At 37.2% G+C, this 18,666-nt stretch overlaps 2 protein-coding genes and 1 non-coding gene across 8 annotated transcripts in view; all 3 read left to right on the top strand.

Annotated features, from left to right (window-relative positions):
- The window catches only part of LOC128013194 (protein FAM214B), a 27,114-nt gene extending 15,359 nt beyond the window's left edge, over positions 1 to 11,755 (top strand). For 3 of the 4 annotated variants that reach the window (XM_052596009.1, XM_052595980.1, XM_052596000.1), the window contains exons 3-11: positions 3,676 to 3,851; positions 3,967 to 4,129; positions 5,476 to 6,784; positions 8,168 to 8,208; positions 8,308 to 8,407; positions 8,528 to 8,686; positions 8,859 to 8,927; positions 9,069 to 9,256; positions 10,304 to 11,755. In XM_052596009.1, the coding sequence (XP_052451969.1) occupies positions 5,690 to 6,784; positions 8,168 to 8,208; positions 8,308 to 8,407; positions 8,528 to 8,686; positions 8,859 to 8,927; positions 9,069 to 9,256; positions 10,304 to 10,457 (1,806 nt within the window). In that variant the 5' untranslated portion in view covers positions 3,676 to 3,851; positions 3,967 to 4,129; positions 5,476 to 5,689 and the 3' untranslated portion in view covers positions 10,458 to 11,755. Of the gene's footprint in view, positions 1 to 3,675; positions 3,852 to 3,966; positions 4,134 to 5,475; positions 6,785 to 8,167; positions 8,209 to 8,307; positions 8,408 to 8,527; positions 8,687 to 8,858; positions 8,928 to 9,068; positions 9,257 to 10,303 lie in introns of all 4 variants that reach the window. The other variant, XM_052595990.1, reaches the window with a different exon arrangement.
- Positions 11,756 to 12,646: 891 nt separating this feature from the next.
- Positions 12,647 to 17,942, top strand: LOC128013279 (ran-specific GTPase-activating protein). 3 transcript variants are annotated; one of them, XM_052596181.1, is made up of 7 exons: positions 12,647 to 12,813; positions 14,059 to 14,195; positions 15,974 to 16,131; positions 16,224 to 16,352; positions 17,021 to 17,083; positions 17,322 to 17,443; positions 17,475 to 17,942. In XM_052596181.1, the coding sequence occupies exons 1-7, from the start codon at positions 12,799 to 12,801 to the stop codon at positions 17,550 to 17,552; spliced, it is 702 nt and encodes a 233-aa protein (XP_052452141.1). In that variant the 5' UTR covers positions 12,647 to 12,798; the 3' UTR covers positions 17,553 to 17,942. The 3 variants fall into 3 exon arrangements, with proteins under 3 accessions (XP_052452141.1, XP_052452133.1, XP_052452124.1); XM_052596173.1 differs by having other exon boundaries at positions 12,650 to 12,813; positions 17,322 to 17,942; XM_052596164.1 differs by having other exon boundaries at positions 12,672 to 12,864; positions 17,322 to 17,942.
- Positions 17,116 to 17,246, top strand: LOC128015031 (small nucleolar RNA SNORA77). The gene has a single exon (XR_008183760.1). It is a non-coding gene; the product is annotated as a small nucleolar RNA SNORA77 (small nucleolar RNA).
- Positions 17,943 to 18,666: the final 724 nt, after the last annotated feature.

Here is an 18,666-nt window from a genome sequence, read left to right on the forward strand (position 1 = left end):
GTGAGCGTTTAGTCTTTGTTCCTTCTGTAGCTTGTAATGACGTTTTGTGACTTCCTCAGAAGTAAAAGCCAGGTGTTTTGCAAAAATGAGATGTTCTTTCTCGCTGACTCACTCTCTCACATGCATGGTGAAAATGAATACATTGTCTTTATTGTTTCAGTAACAACATCTGTTGGGTATATGAGAATACTTTCATGTTTCCATTAAAGCCAAAGAAGGAAGTGGCTTAACTCTGTTGCCAGAAAGAAGCTACAAATGAGTTTCTGGCATCCAGATAATCAAAAAATATGCCCATAGTAAAACAACAAACAAAGTTATATGTATAAAAGCTAAATCAGTTTCATAGGGTGAATTACTTGTTTATAAAGCTTGGGTTGTTTGGTTTCAGTGGTCAACCATGGAAATAATGCTCAACTGAAGATTGTTTGGCCATTAGGTTTCCCATTGGTTCCTTTGGGTCATTCAATCTTTTATCTTACTATCTTTGCTTCGTTCAGTATCAGCTACCACTTCATAGTCATCATAAACGGATGCACAGCTACGCATTCAAGAATTCCAATAACTTCAGATCAGCGCAGATGTCTTACACTGTAGTGTGATTACAAAAAATACATTTGTTACTCATATCCCCTTAATTTTCTACTAATTCATTTTAAAGAGTTTTTCCATGGCTTAGTTGCTCATTGGGTTATTAAGGCACTATTTTATGTAAAGCTGCTGGGAAATTAGCTGTATTATTCACTATACAAATGAAACTAGCTGGACTAATTGTTGACTGACAACTTTCTCCTAAATAACATCTAGTAACCAGAAAAACACTATAGAGCTGACAGCTGCTCATGCTAGTCTTGGATGTTTGGTTTCCCCATCTATTTTCTTCCCCTCCATATTGAATTCTCTGGGGGTAGGGATGAACATTGTTGCTTTTTAAACCGAACTCTCAGTGTGTCCTCGATTTCTTAATTTAAACTAGAAACAATTCATTCCAATTGAATGGTAATAAAATATGTAGATTTGTAGATTGTGCGAAGCAACCATGTGAATAGATTTTCAGGAATAGGACTAAACTGATAATGAAACCGTCCAGTCTTTGAACAGGAACAAATATTAATGACTGGTCAAATTAGTATGTTCCAGAAAAAACAAACCATTTGATTGCACAGCTGAAAATTGCATTACGTTTATGAAAGTGTGTGTATATTCATATCACTAACTTCATGTGCTTAGAATAAACACACATTACATCTCTCATTCTACTCACTTGGCAACATGTTCTTGTGTAACACCACTGTCTTAGTTGGTTACAATGTGTGTTGTGTGTGTGTGTGTGTGTGTGTGTGTGTGTGTGTGTGTGTGTGTGTGTGTGTGCGTGTGTGTGTGTGTGTGCGCGTGCGCGCACGCGTCTTGACACCTGTATTTGACCTGGGGTTCAGGGTTCTATTCATGCTGAGTCTGAAAGATTCACAGAAAAGCTCTGAGTGTCTTACATCAGGTGTAACAGACCCCCACATGCTTGGCAAACTTAAAAAACAAAAAAAAACAACCAGACTTATTTTTATTTTTGTGTAAACCATGATATATATATAAACAAAAGTAAAGATTGTCTGGTTTTTTTATCAGGCGCTGGAATGCTGTTGTGTTTTCAGGTCTCGTCTGGAGTCTTTGACTGTTATTTCGGATCTTATGTCAGTGTGAGGTTAGCTTTTGACATAGCAATGCCTAAAATTACTGGCAACTTCAAGTATTCTGTGTACTTTTAAGTCTTTATTGTGGAGTTATATTGTGTGATGTCACAAAAACAGTAATGTGGCACAACACACTTTCATTCAGTATCCATTTCTGTCTGTGTATATCTTTCCATCTCTTTGTGGTTGATTCAGTTGGCCGCATAAGACCATATTTTGCCAGGGAACTAAAAAAATGGAAGAAACTGGAAGAAAAAAATCAGTTGAAAAAAACAACACTTCTAGTAATTTTCTGCAAGGACAAGACTGTTAAGTTTACAGACATTTTCCTTAATCTTAAAACACAATGCAGTGCATAATTTTAAATATGGGTAAAACACCTGTGAAAAATCAATACAGAAAAGTCCTTTTTAGTAACACAGAACATTGTGCCCTATTTTACAGACTTTTCTTAGAGAATAAGCTCCTCCCTTTAGAGGCCACTGAATACTTCATTCAAGCAGTGTAATGCAAATGCATCTCTTAGAAAGGCCTGATCCTCAGCATTCTGTCTTTTCATATTTTGTGCATTTACAGTCGTCAGACTGGCATAGTTGACCATTATTAGATTGTGCTCACTGCATCACAAGATGTGACACACACTACTGTTCAAAACTTTGAGGTCAGTAAGATTTCTTTGAAAAGATTTCTACTTTTATCAGTAGGTGTTAATTAAATGGATCAAAAGTGACAGTAACAACATTTATTGTTTTGAAAAAGATTTAACGTTTTCAAATAAATGCTATTCTTTTGAACTTTAAATTAATTAAAGAATCCTGAGAAAAATAAATAAATAAATAAAGATATAATTGATTTCCACAAAAATATTAAGCAGCACAACAGTTTTTTTATATAAAGTGTAATATTACACAAATATAAATAAATAAATAAATAAATATATATATAGTCTCCAAACTTTTGAATGATAGTATATGTGATATGAAAATTGCGTAATTGGGCACCATTTCATTTCCAGATCTCTTTTGTGGCATTCATGGTTTTCGCTACCTTAAACTGACAAACATATTATGTTTTTTATAATGCATAATGTTTGTCAATCTGTTCTCCCCATAGATCTAATGTATGGTTCCTTAAAATTATGCATTTAGCCTTTATGCATTTTTTTGGTTTGGTTCCTTAAGATAGCTGAAAACCGCTTGACCATCCAGATAAATGCTCACAAGACAGCAGTGTAAAACTGTAAATAATGGCCTACATTCGGCCTTAAAGGGATAGTTCACCCAAAAATTAGAAATCTGAAACATTCTTCAAAATAGCTTGTGTTCCACAGACAAAATACAGCCATACAGGTTTTTTACAATATGAGTGTGAATAAATGATAGAAATGTTAATATCATTTACCTTTTCTCTTTTTGTGTTTAAAAAAAAAAGCATTCCGATACTATATTATTTGCATGTGTTTAGCAAAGCTGCAGTATATAATGTTTACTTGTTTCATGTTTTTCCAAAAGCCATTACTTAGGTCTACCCAAGTTAGAGTGTTAGTGCTTGTATGTTCTTGTTTTTGTCATTTAATGAGGAGGAATGCTCGTTCTCTGATACAGACAGTACAAAGGTTCTGTTGTGTGTCTCCGTGTTTTGTCTGCCAGTCTTGATCCCAAGCAGGCCTGAGGTTTAGAGACAGAGAGCCAGTCAGAGCTATGCAGTACACAGTCTGTTAAAGCATGTGTCCTAATCAGATGCCATGAAATGAGTGTAGTAAATCAAACGATTGCTCTGTGTCTGTTCCCTCTTCGTTTAATTTACTTGGTTGATTTAATGACCAGCAGAACGATGTCTTGAATAAAAAGCTATTAAATGACTGATCACTTGATTTTTTTAAATCAGTTTACAACAATTGATTCGGATCATGTGCAGGTTGAACTGTGTGGCAGGGTTACTTATTTTATCAAGTTGATTTGTATTTGATTTAACCGTTGTTCTTTAATAGGTTGTGTCTCTGGAATGCCTGGCTCAGGATGCAGCCGCTGAGCAGTCCACTCCTTTCAGGAGTCAAGGGGAGGCGTGATTGGCCGCTGGCCTTATCTGGGTGGAGCTGTAGGAGGAATAATACTTCACTGGCACGTTCTCCAAGGCCCCTCCCACCTCACTGACGCTCTGCCCTTGGTACTGTATTTATCGTATTTTTAATCAAATAAATGCAGCCTTGATGAGGCTACTTTCAAAAACGCTTAAAAATCTGGTTGATTGTTTCTCAGACTTTTTTTCTTTGTCTTGTCAGGCCCCTGTTAGCTGTCTGTGTATCTGGGAATGCTGTTGTTGGATCAGAGGGGCAGTATTGGAGATGGCCCAACTCAGGGGCTAAGGTCAGGGTCAAGATTCAAGGGTCAACACAACTCAGAAGCTGAAGGGGTGGAAGCCAAGCTGCAGGCACCAACAGACATGTAGGTTAGGAAAATGGTCATTCACACACTTCTTTTGTAAATATATTTGGTGACACTTTCCTGCGCCAGTTTACAGCAGTGATGCTCCCTCAATGCAGAATCTTTTGCACCACAGCAAAATAAATCATATTTTACACGAGTTTGTGTACCAGGAAGTAATGGCAAGCATATCTTTTTGCTCAGTTGTCTTTGCAGGCTACTACCAAAAACAAATGTAGATTGTGTTCAGTACCATCTGATTCACAAATCACGCATATAAGCCAGTTCTTCTTTTTGGTGGAACAGTAATGTCCAGCACAACCAGTGTAGTCTAATTCCCAAATGAATTAATATTTAAGAGACTAAAAACAAACAATGTGTTTTTTATAGGGCCCTATTTTAACAATCTAAACGCAAAGTGTAAAGCGCACGACGCAGGTGCACTCAGGGCGTTTCCAAATCCACTTTTGCTATTTTAACAACAGAAAAACGGTTGGCGTGCCCGGGCGGATGGTCTAAACGGGTTGTCCCTATTCTTTTAATGAGTAATGGGCGTAACATGTAATAAACCAATCAGAGTCTCATCTTCCATTCCCTTTAAGAGCCAGTTGCACTCGTGCCATGACGGATCTGCTATTTACAGTACACGGCGGAATTTGGCATTAAATATAATTTAATATATATATATATATATATATATATTTAATTAGCCTATGAAAAAGTTCTTATATATTGCAGTCCCTTAATTTTTAATATTTGGCATGTTTGTGTGCTGCTGTGTGTCCCTGTGTTGAATAAGCAACGTGTACGCTCTTTAAATATCAAAGAAAAAACATTGCGCCAGACTTTAGACCAGGTTTGAGCTGGTCTATGGCGCAGTCTATTTTCAGCTCCTTAAAATAGCATTGCGCCAATAATGCGCCTGAACACACCTCTTTTTTAGACCAGCACACCCATGGGTGCAAAAATGACCGCAAATGCATTTGCTAATTAAATGACATGGCACTGGACAGGAAAATGTGAATGCCACCAGACTGAAACTAGCAAACACACTTGTGCTGCACTTTTCGTCGCATTGCGCCGGGTGTATGATAGGGGCCATAGTCTCATTACCTAAGGAATTAATCTTATGGTATATGTTAGTGAATCAAAAACATATAGCACAAATAGTGTAGTCTGATTCATGAATTGATTTACTTTTTTTTTAATGAACTGAATAATGAAGTGAATTTTGTCTAAATGACAATATATTGTTAAAAATACATGTATGTAAATAGTGTTCATTGTTACTATCCTGCTGTGTAATCTTTATTATGCATTTCATTTCAGTTTGCTTATACTTCTATCCCTGTTTTTTTTTGCTTAAGAAGCTGTACGCACTGTGGAAATCAGCTTGTTCTAACTTCACAACTGACCCCTGGAGACTAAAGCTTACCATCTATGAGACGGGAAGCTTACTTTCACTTTCACAGCCTTGTTGCACTTGTTTAGACATCCTAGAACTCTCTGGAGCTTGTGTCTTTATTATTTAATACTGCACAACTTCCCCTGAAACAATAACCCAGCACACATATAGTCACTATGCGTCACATCCATGTAGAACTGGCTCGCAAAGAGCCAGCTGTTGAGCTTCCACCCGAGGACGGGGATCTACCTCTGCCTAGCACTCGGAGCGAGAGCCCTGAATCGGAAGTACGGCGAGTCGTTCCCAGACCTTTTGGAGAAGAAGAGATCAGGCTACAAAAGGTCTACCAGCTATCCATTCTCTCCCAAAGAGGTGGTTTTGGTGAAAATCAAGAGACTCCTCGGCCCATTCGAGTAGGTATGAAACGTAGCCTGGAGGGGACGTCGGTACCTGTCACTCACAAGCGTCTTTTCCAACAGGATGAGGATGAGGATGATGATGAGTCAAATGGGGAGGTGTTGTGTGGTTCTGGGGTTGAACCACTTTTTTCCAACTCGTTCCTTGAGCACAGAGACTCAGAAATCCCTAGGTCGCCTCCCCTTTCCCCTTCGCATCTACTGATTCCTGGTCGCCGCCCAGCCCAGCACAACCATGACAGACCCATCCCGGATGCCTTCGCCCCACTGTCCCCAAAATCTCCCCCTATGGTGGACCCACAGGGCCCTCATTCCACCTGGGGCCACTGTGAAGGGAGTCCTCCTACTCTTTCTCCCAGAACCGAGGCCTCCACAGCAGGAAGTGTCCTGGCTGGCTCCAGCGAAGGAGCAAGGGACGAAGGCCATAAATCTGTTGACGTCAAGGGCATGTTGTGCACCACAGAGAGCAGTTGGGCACCTGTCCCATTTTCAACACCAGCTGAAGCTGTCGAATGGCGGACAACTTTTGAATCTTCTCCTTCACCATCAGAGACGAAGACCTCCTCCTCCTCTTCTTCCTCTTCCTCTAACGGACTGAGCTCTCTTGAGAAAACACCAGTGGAAGCAAATGGCCTGACATTAGGATCATCCATTTCCTGCCCAGTGAAGAAAAGACTTCTTTCCTCCAGTGATACAGGAGAGTCCTGCTCAGAAGATGAGGGTCCATCTACATCAAAACGAAGTCGATTGGCAATGCTAGCACCGGGGCTCGGATTAGCATCCTGTCGCAGCACTGATGCCAAGGGTGCACCCTTCTGGAACCATCTACTACCCTCAGCAAGGGAGCACACCAAGGTGAATTGCAAATAAAGTAGAAATGAAACTGAAGGCCCTTTTGCATGACTTAACAATGCAGCTAGAGATGCTGTACAAATTTTAACAACCAGCCCCGTGAACCAGTAATACAAAATACGCATAATGCAAATCTCAAAGTCTTCTACTCAACTCTTCAACAAGATGGAAAACAAAATGATTTCAGAGAGTGAACTCATATTAGGCACATTTTTATTATTATAATACAAGATTTAGAAATTAGATTAGAAATTCACTTTAATTAATAGGAAAGTCAACCTTTTGTGACAATGTTTTCAATGCTTTTCATGTGGCATCAAAGTGGCATGTAAGAGATGCATTGAATGTGAATCATTTGAAAGGGCCTTAATTCATGGGTAAAAACATGCCAGATCTTTCCAAATTATGAATGATTACTAGTGGAAATGGGAAGGTGCTTATTAGTTTAACAAAAACAAAACTTGTGAAGGGGGCAGAGATAATCTCCCATTACTGACAGAGTCATGGTGAAAGGTGGATAGTCAGATGGAAACAAAAGACATATTGGAAATGAGAAAATTAGAGATTTTAGAATATGCATGCTTGATTTTCCATTGCAGCACAATAAGCATTGGGACTTCAGAACAAAGCCCACTGACAGAGCCATTGTTCAAGAGGTTAGACCTGCCTCACCTGACCTTACAAACACACACATACAGGTTCTGGCCAAATTCAGTTCCAGAATGAGTGAATTTGTGGTGAGGGGGGTTACATGGACTACAGGAGCTCATATACTGTCATTGTGCACACATCACAGCATTACTCGAAAGCTGAGCTCTTGAGGCTAAGAAGGGAAGAATAAAAGAGAAAGTGAAGACCATCACAAAGAGGAAAGAGTGAATAGAGGTTTAGAATAGAGAAACAAATAGATAACAATTCTGAAATAAAGGTTCACACTAGTTGAAAATGTACAAGTTTGATATGCATTCTATAGTTAAGTCTAGCTGATATTTAATAACTTTTTAGAATGGTACTATGGACTACTGTGATATGTGTGATATTGCAGCCACATCTTCTTCTGTAAGTACTTAAAATCTTACTTGAAGTTTGAAAATTTAAAAACCAACTTTAAATAGTTGAGCATTCTAAATCTGATGTCACAATGGGCCTTCTTTTTCATCATTTTCCCAATCATTCAAACACTTCACTGATTGTCATTTCTGTCAAGGAGATTAAAATCTAGTTTAAACGTTTATCAACAATCTGGTTTTAAATGATCATAAAATGGACCTTAACTCAGTAAACATTTCGAAGGTAATTACTGCTGTAAGTCTTTGAAGGAAAAAAAGAATATTGGAATTAAACACAGTATTAGTTGTAACATCTTTTTCAAACTTCATTTGTCAGACTGCTACAGACTGTTCACGATCAGGGAGAAGACTCAAATCGTAAGTCATCCTTATTTTTTTTTTATTTTTTTTTACATTTTGTTGCAAATTACATTGTATTAATATATAAGATTGTTTGTTACTTCTTTGTTTTAATAGTCGACAGTTACGCAGTGGACGTCGAACAGACACCAGTCGCTCCTGTAGTTCAATTTCCTCTTTATCCTCCATTAGCAGATCTCTTCTTGGAAACTTTGAGGTACATAAGAGCAAACCATGAAGAAATAAAATGTTTCCTCTATAACAATATTTGAAGTATGCAACAATGGCTAATGTTTTGATGCATTGCTGATTGGTTGTTGTCTGCATCTGTCTTCAGGAGTCGATTCTGAAGGGTCGTTTTACTCCATCTGGGCGGATAGAGGGCTTCACAGCAGAGATTGGGGCTAGCGGCTCCTATTGCCCGCAGCATGCCACCTTACCTGTGCAAGTGACGTATTATGACACCTCCGAGCACAGCGCCCCTTCTCCCTTCCTGGTATATACTTACTGTCTCTGTGTGTTGAATTCATGTGGCCTATTACGTTAAATAATTCTCAATACTTTTTTTCTTTTTATAAATCTATTGAGATTTTTTTTACACACCCTTGAAATATAAATTCTCTTTTGTAAAATGCATATTAACTGTCATATTTCTTTGCAATGTTTAGGGGGTGATCTTGCTAGAACCTCTTGGGAAAAAAGGATACAGTGTACCCAAAGCAGGGACCATTCAAGTGGTGGGCTCTCTTTCTATTTCTTACCATTTATTTGTATATTTTTTCAATTTATATCTGTTTTTGTACTTTTATTTTTATTTTTTAAATGTTATACCTTTCTTAATCCTTAGTTTGAACTGTCTTTTTTGTTTATTTTTGCAGACCTTATTTAACCCTAATAAGACTGTGGTTAAAATGTTTTTGGTGACGTATAATTTTGGGGACATGCCCGTTAATCACATGACCTTCTTGCGCCATCGTATCTTCCTGGTGCCTGTTGATGAGGCGGAGGGGAAGGAGGGCTCCTTGTCTGACAGGAAGAAGATTCTCTGCTACTTGATACACCTCAGGTAAACTTTGACAGGATGTACACTACTGTTCAAAGTGTTTTTTTATTTTTTTTAAGAAGCCTCTTACACTCACCAGAGCTGTAATTATTTGATCAAAAATACAGTAAAAATAATAATATTGTGAAATATTATTACTGTTTAAAATAGGTTTTCTGTTTTAATATTTTTTTTCAAATGCAATTTATTCCTATGATGGCAAAGCTGATTTTTCAACAGCCGTTACTCCAGTCTTCAGACTCTTTTAGAAATCATTCATATATGCTTATTTGGTGCTCAAGAAACATTTCTTTACATTTTTGGGAAAACTTCAGGATTCTTTGATATATAGAAACTTTAATTTGAATAGTTTTTTGTAACACTGTAAAAGTCTTTAGTGCTATTGATCAATTTATTGCATTCTTGCTGAATAAAAGTATTTAAAAAGTATAAAAGTATTAGTTTCTTTCAATAATAATAATGATAATATTTAGAATTTGTGAACACAGTGTAGTTTTCTTAGACATGTCAGTTTTGTTAATTTAGAAGAAACACTTCAACATCAGTATTAACATATATAGCATATATACAGTATACACACACACAAACACACACACACACATTATATATATATATATATATATATATATATATATATATATATATATATATATATATATATATAATGGGTGCAAACTGTTGCACTACCACTATAGTTGCAAATAGTTTTATATATATAAAATAGAATATATTAAACATTGTTATTTAGATTGCAAGTTAGTTGCAATCTAGCCTAAAATCACACACTTGGGGCTTTAGAATTATAAGAATATATTCCATTTCATAATATATATATATATATATGAAATGGAATATATTCTTATAATTCTAAAGCCCCAAGTGTGTGATTTTAGGCTAGATTGCAACTAACTTGCAATCTAAATAACAATGTTTAATATATTCTATTTTAAGAGAATCAAAAGTATATCTCCTTTAAGTACTAAATTCAAAATGGAAGCAATGATGCCTAACAAACCTGTTTTTCCTTTCCTCTTTGTTTGCATATGTCAGATTCCAGAGTTCCAAATCTGGAAAAATCTACTTGCACAATGATATCCGGCTGCTATTCTCCCGCAAGTCCATCGAGGTGGACACTGGGATTCCTTACGAGCTGAAATCTTTCACCGAGGTGCCAAGAAACCCCAAATACTCCCCCAGAGTGTGAGATCATCATGCCCTGCAGCAGTGGGGCAGAAGGACTCAATTAATTAAGATTGCAAGACAAAAGAACCTTTACACTTGAACACATACACACTTGCACTCATACATGCATACACAGACAGATGTATGTACATGCAAACAGATATCACACCCTCTCAAGGGCAAACTCTAGAACTGAGTGTGTAACATGCATGCCTTGTGACTAAACCGAGTTTTCCTATAGTGCCGTTAAACAGCTTTGCCCTTCACTCTGCCTGCACCTGCCTACTGTGGACCAGTTGTAACCATGCCCACCAACCCGATCTATTCTAAAATGTTGGTGACCGTCAGTAGATACGGCCTTCCTCGATTAAAGAGGACTGATTGAATGAACAAAGAGGTGATGAATGAGACCAACAGAAATGTATGGAAGCAAAGCAAATGGAAAAAAGAGACTTCTAAGGCCCAGACTGGAGTTTCAACAATGGACGCCACCTGTAACTTGCCCATTGAAGGGGCTAAGAAAGTTCTAGAAAGAAAGACACAAACAGAACAGAGGACTGAAAGTACATCCATTTAGTATCTGCATTGTGTTCGTAAAGCATGGGTCGTAAATAGGAGAATAGCTCATTATTTTGGACAATTTCTCTTTTTGCAAGGGCAGTTTGGAGGACATTGCTGTTTCAGTTCCATCTGAACAGTCCAAAATCAGAGCAGAAAAAAAACAAACTGTAGTATTTATGTTCACAAATGTCTTCGAGAGGAAAAAAGAAAAAAAAGAAAAAAGCAATATGCTGCACAACTAGCGTGATTTCATTTTTGTGGAGGTAATAGGTGCCCTCTCTGCTAGGATGGGGGGAAAAGATTGCCAAGTGAGAGATGAAGGAGGGAGGAAAAAGGGGAGGGAATGTGGGGTATTTAAAATCAGAAAATGTTGTTTATGTATATTTTAAAAATTGATTAAACTCTGCAACTTGTGGGTGAAACCAGTGTTTGACCGTAATTTGCCAAGGGAAACTTGAGAAGCAATGTCAAGGTTTGTTTCTGTATGTTTTGTGTATGGTCAATAAAATACATTCACTTACAACGAATTAGAAAAACAAACTTTTGTAGCTTAAATAAAAACACCTCCAGTGCTTCATGCCAAGATTGCACAACCGCAGCCCAGACAGGCCCCTCAGAGATTTGTGGACACAAACTTGCTTTTTGGGCTTTGGCTTAAAGAAAAACTGTTTGGCTAAAGCAATAAGATCTCAGACTGTCTTGTATATAATGTTCCCCTTAAAATGGCACTTTCCCCAGCTTAGTTATTTAAAAATTACTTGCATTAGGCAATATGATTCAACAGCATGAAATCAGATTTACCAAAATATGAGCTGCAAGATGAAACAGTGTGCTAAACCTATATGAAATTAGCACAAATGGTGTATGGGGTTGTATTATTGTGATATATTAGAAAATAGTTTAGGTTAAAAAAGAGAACAGGCTTAGATTTCATCTGTGCCATCCATCCTATGTTGAGGCACTACATTCGTGTCATTCATTTTTTTTTTCATTAAAGAAAATAATCAAATAATTCAAAATGTGCATATTCCTAACATGATTTCAAATATATTTTTGTTATGCTGGACAAAAACTAAATTAATCTATTCATCTCAGCCCAAGCCCCACAAATATATGACATACATGCTCACAAAATTAATTTTTAACTTCATTAATTAGTTTCAAACAAAATACACAGTGTTGAGATAAACTAAACGGGTTTTTTTTTTAATTGTCATGTAAATTCAAACAGTTACAGCATTACCTTCTAAGTATTATGCATGCAGTTTTTGTAACCTTGTATTAAGTTTTTAATTATTTTTAATGTGCAGGATTTTTACAAAACAACAACTTGTATTAGCTAGCTATACATAAGATGCAATACAGTAAACACATTCCCTTAAACGTATACACACACACACACACACACACAAATATGTCCAGCATTGGGCCTTCATTCAATATATTCTTCTGTATTTATACAATATAGAGCTATTTCATAAAATCATGCTGAAGATTCAGTCTTATAACTTACAGGGCTACTGTAATAGAGGTCAATTCTTCTGCATTGCAGGGCTCTAAAAATGCATTTACATTTGCAGGTGATCTACAGAGGGTCAAATGAGACGTAGAAAAATCCCAGGACCATAAAACTTTGCAGCGTCAAATGCGCAGACGCTGAAAGTAAACCCGGGGGTGTGCTGACGTCACCGTCTCTCTCCTCCGGTTAGGCGCGCGCGAAAATAGCGGAGTGAAATCTCACGAGCTAGCGCTGATCAAACCGAACAGAAACTCTCCGTAATCTTCAAACATCTGCAAGAGCCATGGCGGACCCAAAGGTAAGGAGACCGCGGGCTTCATCTCCTGTCCCTTTCGCAGCGCGAGAGACGGTTATTTTGGATGTTTTGTTAGCGATAACTGTTTTATGAGGGTCTTGTTTAACAGTGAGTGAAAATCAGGGTTTTTTTCCTCGTCCTACGTCGCGTGCTTGAATATTAGATGTTAAAAATGCACCTTTCATATTTTATTCTTAATAGCGCTTTTTTTAATACCCTGCCACAGTTGTTTATTTAAAATCACGCTACTGTCAGTAGCGGCTGTAACGTTAACATCTTTAAATTCATATTTGTATTTTTGTTCGTCACTTCCATAAACATAAGACAATCAAATATTCATACTTATTTTACGTAATAAAAATATCCACGACATGTTCTAAGTAATTACGGCTCATAATTTAAAATGTTACATTTCTCATGCGAAGACTCTGTTAGCTTGTGAGCGTTAGCATCGCTAACCTGCAGCACATGTGAAGTTCACAGCCGGTTTATTAACACCCTTCCGGGTTCATTCGCGTCTTTTAACCGTATTTGCTCAATGTTATTAAAACTGTGGGGTGAGGCGGATATATAAACACTTAGACGCCTTTAGGCCGCTTATTAGCGTCTGCTAGCCTGGATGCTAACTGACTGTCCAGTTTTGGGAAAACGATAGAACTCACGCCTTTGGACACAAGTTAAACATCCGGTATCAGTTCTTGAGTGAACTCAGCCGTTTAGCAGAATAAACCGCTTAGGAATTTTAAAATGCTTACTGAACGAACCTTAACTAAAAGTGGTTGAACCAGTTCAAAGCTTCACATGTTTAGAAGATCTGCTGCTAGAGTTGGTAAAGCCTTTGAATAATTCAAGCTACAAGGCCTTTGTGGATGCTATACCGGTTGATAGTAAGTGCATGAATTCCCAGCATCACAGCGAGTGAGTTCAAGTTCACGGCTCAGCACCAGGGGTGTAAGTTTGGTTGCAACAGCACATTCAGAAACAATAGGCCAAACTCCATAGAGTGATCCCTCCAAATCCCACAGCCCTTTCACTCCACTGATCTGATGACTGATGAGTAATGTGGAAACAGGATCCCTACAGACTGGTTCAGTACATTGTGAAGCTCAGCAGAACAAACGCTGTAGCAAATTTGTGATGTAATATTACTGGATCATTTTCCAACTGCATCAAACTTGTTTTTTTTTTTGTTTTGTTTTTTTTTTAAGTTGGATTTATAAATCTGCCGTTTATGATTTCCCCCTCCAGGAGGCACAAGAGGATCATGATGCATCCACAGAAAATGTAGAAGACTCCAACCATGACCCTCATTTCGAACCCATCGTCTCGCTACCTGAGCAGGATGTCAAGACCCTAGAGGAGGATGAGGAAGAACTATTCAAGATGTAAGTCACTAACTACTACCAAACGGGGCGTAATGCTAATTAAGTGTGGGTGATACAGCATAAATATTATATCGCGATCTTTTCAAGTTGGATCAGGTTCCACAATCACAATTCTTTTACATGTTGGTTTTTATGACTTGTGAAAGTTACTGGGCAGTAAAAACTAGTAGCCTTACTGATAAGTAGAAAGTTATTGGACAAGGAAACAGTCAAAACAAATTAAACTGATTAAAAAGTTTTAAGTCTAAAAGCATGTAAGAGATATTACTGACATTAAATCAAGTAAGCAAATGTATAATATAACTTTGTATGAATTAAATATTCAAACACTTTTTTTTTTTTTAAATTAAAGCTACAAATATTGTCAAAATCGTTTAAGTTGTCCCCCCCCCCCCCTTTTTTTTCTTTTGTTGATTAATATTTTTGACGAAGACATCAAGTTGCTGTCACTAAGAATTAAGGCACCAATATAATGTATTGAGTCAAAATACATTTTCTCGCAATCGTTAAACCAATTGTTTACATGAATACCGCACCCATTTTAATATTTTTGTGTGTATTGGGCATGCACCTGCAACCTAAAATATATTTTGCATGCTCACAATCCTCTCCATCAATACTTTGTTACCAGATTTGTTTCTCTTTTCTGGCTTATTGCAGTTTTAATGACTCCTTTTAATCAACTATGTCCACACTTTTTTCTACTTGCTGAAAGCTGTGCAAATATCTTTACATACAAACATAAATAGACACATATATAGGACATAATCACTATGATTCATTTGATGTTGGTCTTCATTGTTTTTGACCCATGTATCCTTGTATTCTAATAAATGAGGTTGTGTACAGTATCAAAATGATACGGAAATACGATTTGATTCATGATTCATTTGACTAGTAATGAGGCTGTAGTAACAAATTACAATCAATATCACAAATAAATACAGTACAACAAAGATTCAAATTAAGGGTTTTTTTTGGCAAGTCTGACAATTGGATTCAAGTAACCAAACTTAAAATAACACTGCATTATCTTCATTGTACAAGTTAAATATAGATTAATTCTGATGAAATCTACAAAAGTGTTTTTCAGGAGCAGTAAATTACTCTTTCTTTGTCTTTTGTTTGATTTAAAGGGCACCTATTATGCAAAATCCACTTTTACAATGTGTTTGGACAAACATGTTTTGGCAGTGTGTGAACACAACCAACCCTTTAATGAAAGAAATCCAACCACTCCTTATTTTTTAAATCCCAATGATACTAAATCAGTCTCATTAGACATGTGGTTTTGACTCCCTGATCATTGGGACGTCACTTTGCTCAGGCTGGGCCCACGGCCGCTGACTGACACTGCTCGGTGTGAGCAGCACACACCCGCTCTGTTTATATTCATGCTAGAGAATTTAAAAGCAGCAATCAAGTTAGAAATGTCTTCTTAAAGCTATAGAAGTTATTCAGCCAAGAACAGTGAGTGATTTTCAGTTTATTGTTTGGATCATATTAACCGCATAGACAGCTGTTGGTATTGTGTATTACGCTGCTGTCACATGATACACAGATCTAATATAAACATGCAGTTTCTTTCCCAGCTGTTTCAAAAAGTGCAAATGATAAACTTTCCTGACCTGCTTTCATGCTGGCCTTGGTCCATCCAGGCAGTCCTTGTTTTTCAGTCCTGCTAAAGTACCAATATATTAATTGGTCACGAGTTCTGTTTACATATAATCTGAAAAATGTATTTGACTGCTGACAAATTCAACATGATTTTCACGTAGGAGGGCAAAGTTGTATCGTTTTGCCAGTGAGAATGATCCCCCTGAGTGGAAGGAACGTGGGACTGGTGATGTCAAACTCCTGCGACACAGAGAGAAGGGTTCCATCCGCCTTCTCATGAGAAGAGACCGCACCCTCAAAATCTGTGCCAACCATCACAGTGAGTGCAGCAGTTTATCTGTTCAGTCTCTTATTAATTATTTTCCAATCATGTAATGTCTTTTACTGATTTATCGTAATCTCTTGCTCTAGTTATGCCGTTGATGGAGCTGAAGCCCAATGCAGGCAGTGACAGGGCCTGGGTGTGGAATACACATGCTGACTTTGCAGATGAACAACCCAAACCAGAGCTGCTGGCTATTCGATTCCTCAATGCAGAGAGTGGGTTTAAATCAACATAGTCTCTAGAACAAATCTCAGGGATCTCATTCATTCAGTTTATTGCTAGGTGTTAAAGCAATGACAAAGCTCATTGTCAAAAAAGACCAATTCATGATTTTGTATGAATTCATTTGTATGCATTCAAGATACATAAGGTTTTATTATGATAACTTTTTTTCTTTTGGAGGAGGAAAAATGAAAAACTGCTCATGTGCCATTAAAATGAATTGAAGGTTAACGGAATATAAAAAAAAGTTGTGATGAGGCAGAAGTAGTACCAAATCTTTTCTTCTGGGTGTAAAAGAAGTTCCCAAAAATTGGGGAAGGGGACTTGATTGTTTATTGGTTGCGGTTTGGTTGGAGGCATATCTGAATGCAGACTTATAGTTGTTTGTAAGAAAGCAGCATGATTTAAATGATTGATGAAATCCGGCAGTGTCACCATTCATCACCTCTGGAAATTCATAAATTACAAGTATACATCATGGATGAATCGTTCACAATAGGATTATTAATTTAAACACACAAAAAAGAATTTTCATTCCATGCCAACAATTATAGTTGTGCAGTATATAGCATAATTAATACAATGCATTTTTTCTATATATGTTTTGGTTTTGTATTTTATAATTAGCGTAACCAACCTACTGGTTTCCTTTGTCTTGTAGATGCACAGAAGTTTAAGATGAAGTTTGATGAATGCAAAGAAGAGGTCAGAAAATCTCTAGAAGGTAAGATTGATGGAATTCTGCCATGTCACCATGCAGACACACTCTGTTTAAGACTGACACATCCAGCCTTAGACTTTTAATGTCTGCAACAGAAACAGGAAGAGCATTACAAAACTGCCTTGCCATTCATTTGGGAGGCGACTGTATCTTTTCAGACATTTTTTATTTTATTTCTTAGATCTGTGTTAGGCTTGTATTCAAGAGCCTTCAACTATCCCTTTTAAATCTCGTTTCACAGGTAGCATGAACAGCCCTAATAAAGTGGCAGAGAAGCTGGAGGAGCTGTCTGTGCATGATGACAAGACAAAGAGTTCAGAGGAGAAGAAAGAAGAGGTGAAGAAAGAGAAGACTGGTGAGGAGGTGAAGAAAGAGGAGAAGGCTGGTGAGGAAGAGAAGAAATGAGCCCAGGAACGTCGCTTCATACGGATCCTCCACTTGCCATTTTCCCCTTTTCTACAACAGACTCTGAAAATGAAAAATTGGACAGTTTTGTTTTCTTTTTGGCCTCGACTTCACAAGACCTTGGTGCCACTCTTAATGCGTCCATTTCTCAGTCATTAAGATGTTGTGAGCTTTTGTCCCATTCACAAACTGTCATATCGCCCTTCATTTTCTCATACATTGTGGACCAGTCGTCAGTCATCATGTATTTGTGTATTTACACGACATGCTATGATACAAGGCTTGTGCTATTGATTGATTCCCACATTGGGTAACCTCTTTTGTTGTTTTTCTTTTGTACTTTAAAGAGTAATGTTGCGAGTGTCTAGATAAGAGAGTGGGCTGTGTGAGTTGATTGGGAGAATGAGCATCTGAGACAACTTTTTCCTTAAAATAAAGTCACACGAGGAACATTTGACTTCTCTGTGGCTTGAATTTACTATTGAATGACTAAAATGACCCATTTTCTGTGGAGGGCTGCATCTGGCAAAAATAAAATGTCAGCTTCTTCATGATTAACTGAAGGAAGTTTTCAACCTGTAATTAGTGTGACCATCTTCTGTTTTAAATGGTAATCAAGAAAATAAAAATGGTTGACTCAACTAAGTATGGAAAAGCAACAAAAATTTAATATTTTGAGAGGACTATCCTGTGATAATGCACAATAAATGTTTTTATTTTCTTATTTTATTTTAATAGGAAGATGAGTGAAATAAGTAGGTACTGTATCACTAAACATTGTTTTCATTCCATAAGGGTTGTTACAACTTAAATTCTGAGAAACTGCACTGATCAAGATTTGCAGGGCATATCTGATATGTGATCTTACAATGATTGCATGCACAATAATTTGGGCTCTTAGACACTGTTTTGCTTTTTTATTTATTTGGTTTTATTTTTAATGTACATTTTAGGAATTGCGGTCTTGATATTGTGTTTGATGCGAAGCATATTTTCAACGTTCCTGGTTTTTAACCATTTTTTGATAAAAGCAGCAGGGTCCCTTCAATTACATTTGGCATTTGATGATTGACTTGAAGTATCACATTTTATAGTGGTGACTAATTATAAATAATGTAAAAGGATTGTGATCAAACCAAATTAAAGGCTGATGCTTTGTCATACGTCAGTGTCTGTTTGGC

The sequence above is a fragment of the Carassius gibelio genome, chromosome A5 (genome assembly GCF_023724105.1).
Source record: "Carassius gibelio isolate Cgi1373 ecotype wild population from Czech Republic chromosome A5, carGib1.2-hapl.c, whole genome shotgun sequence".
Taxonomy (NCBI): domain Eukaryota; kingdom Metazoa; phylum Chordata; class Actinopteri; order Cypriniformes; family Cyprinidae; genus Carassius; species Carassius gibelio.

Excerpts from the sequence above, each read along its gene's own strand:
- LOC128013279 (XM_052596164.1), top strand. The coding sequence starts at position 12,799 with ATGGCGGACCCAAAGGTAAGGAGACCGCGGGCTTCATCTCCTGTCCCT. Across the intron at positions 12,865-14,058 it reads CTTTCGCAGCGCGAGAGACG|GAGGCACAAGAGGATCATGA; the intron begins GTTATTTTGGAT and ends TTCCCCCTCCAG. Across the intron at positions 14,196-15,973 it reads GAGGAAGAACTATTCAAGAT|GAGGGCAAAGTTGTATCGTT; the intron begins GTAAGTCACTAA and ends ATTTTCACGTAG.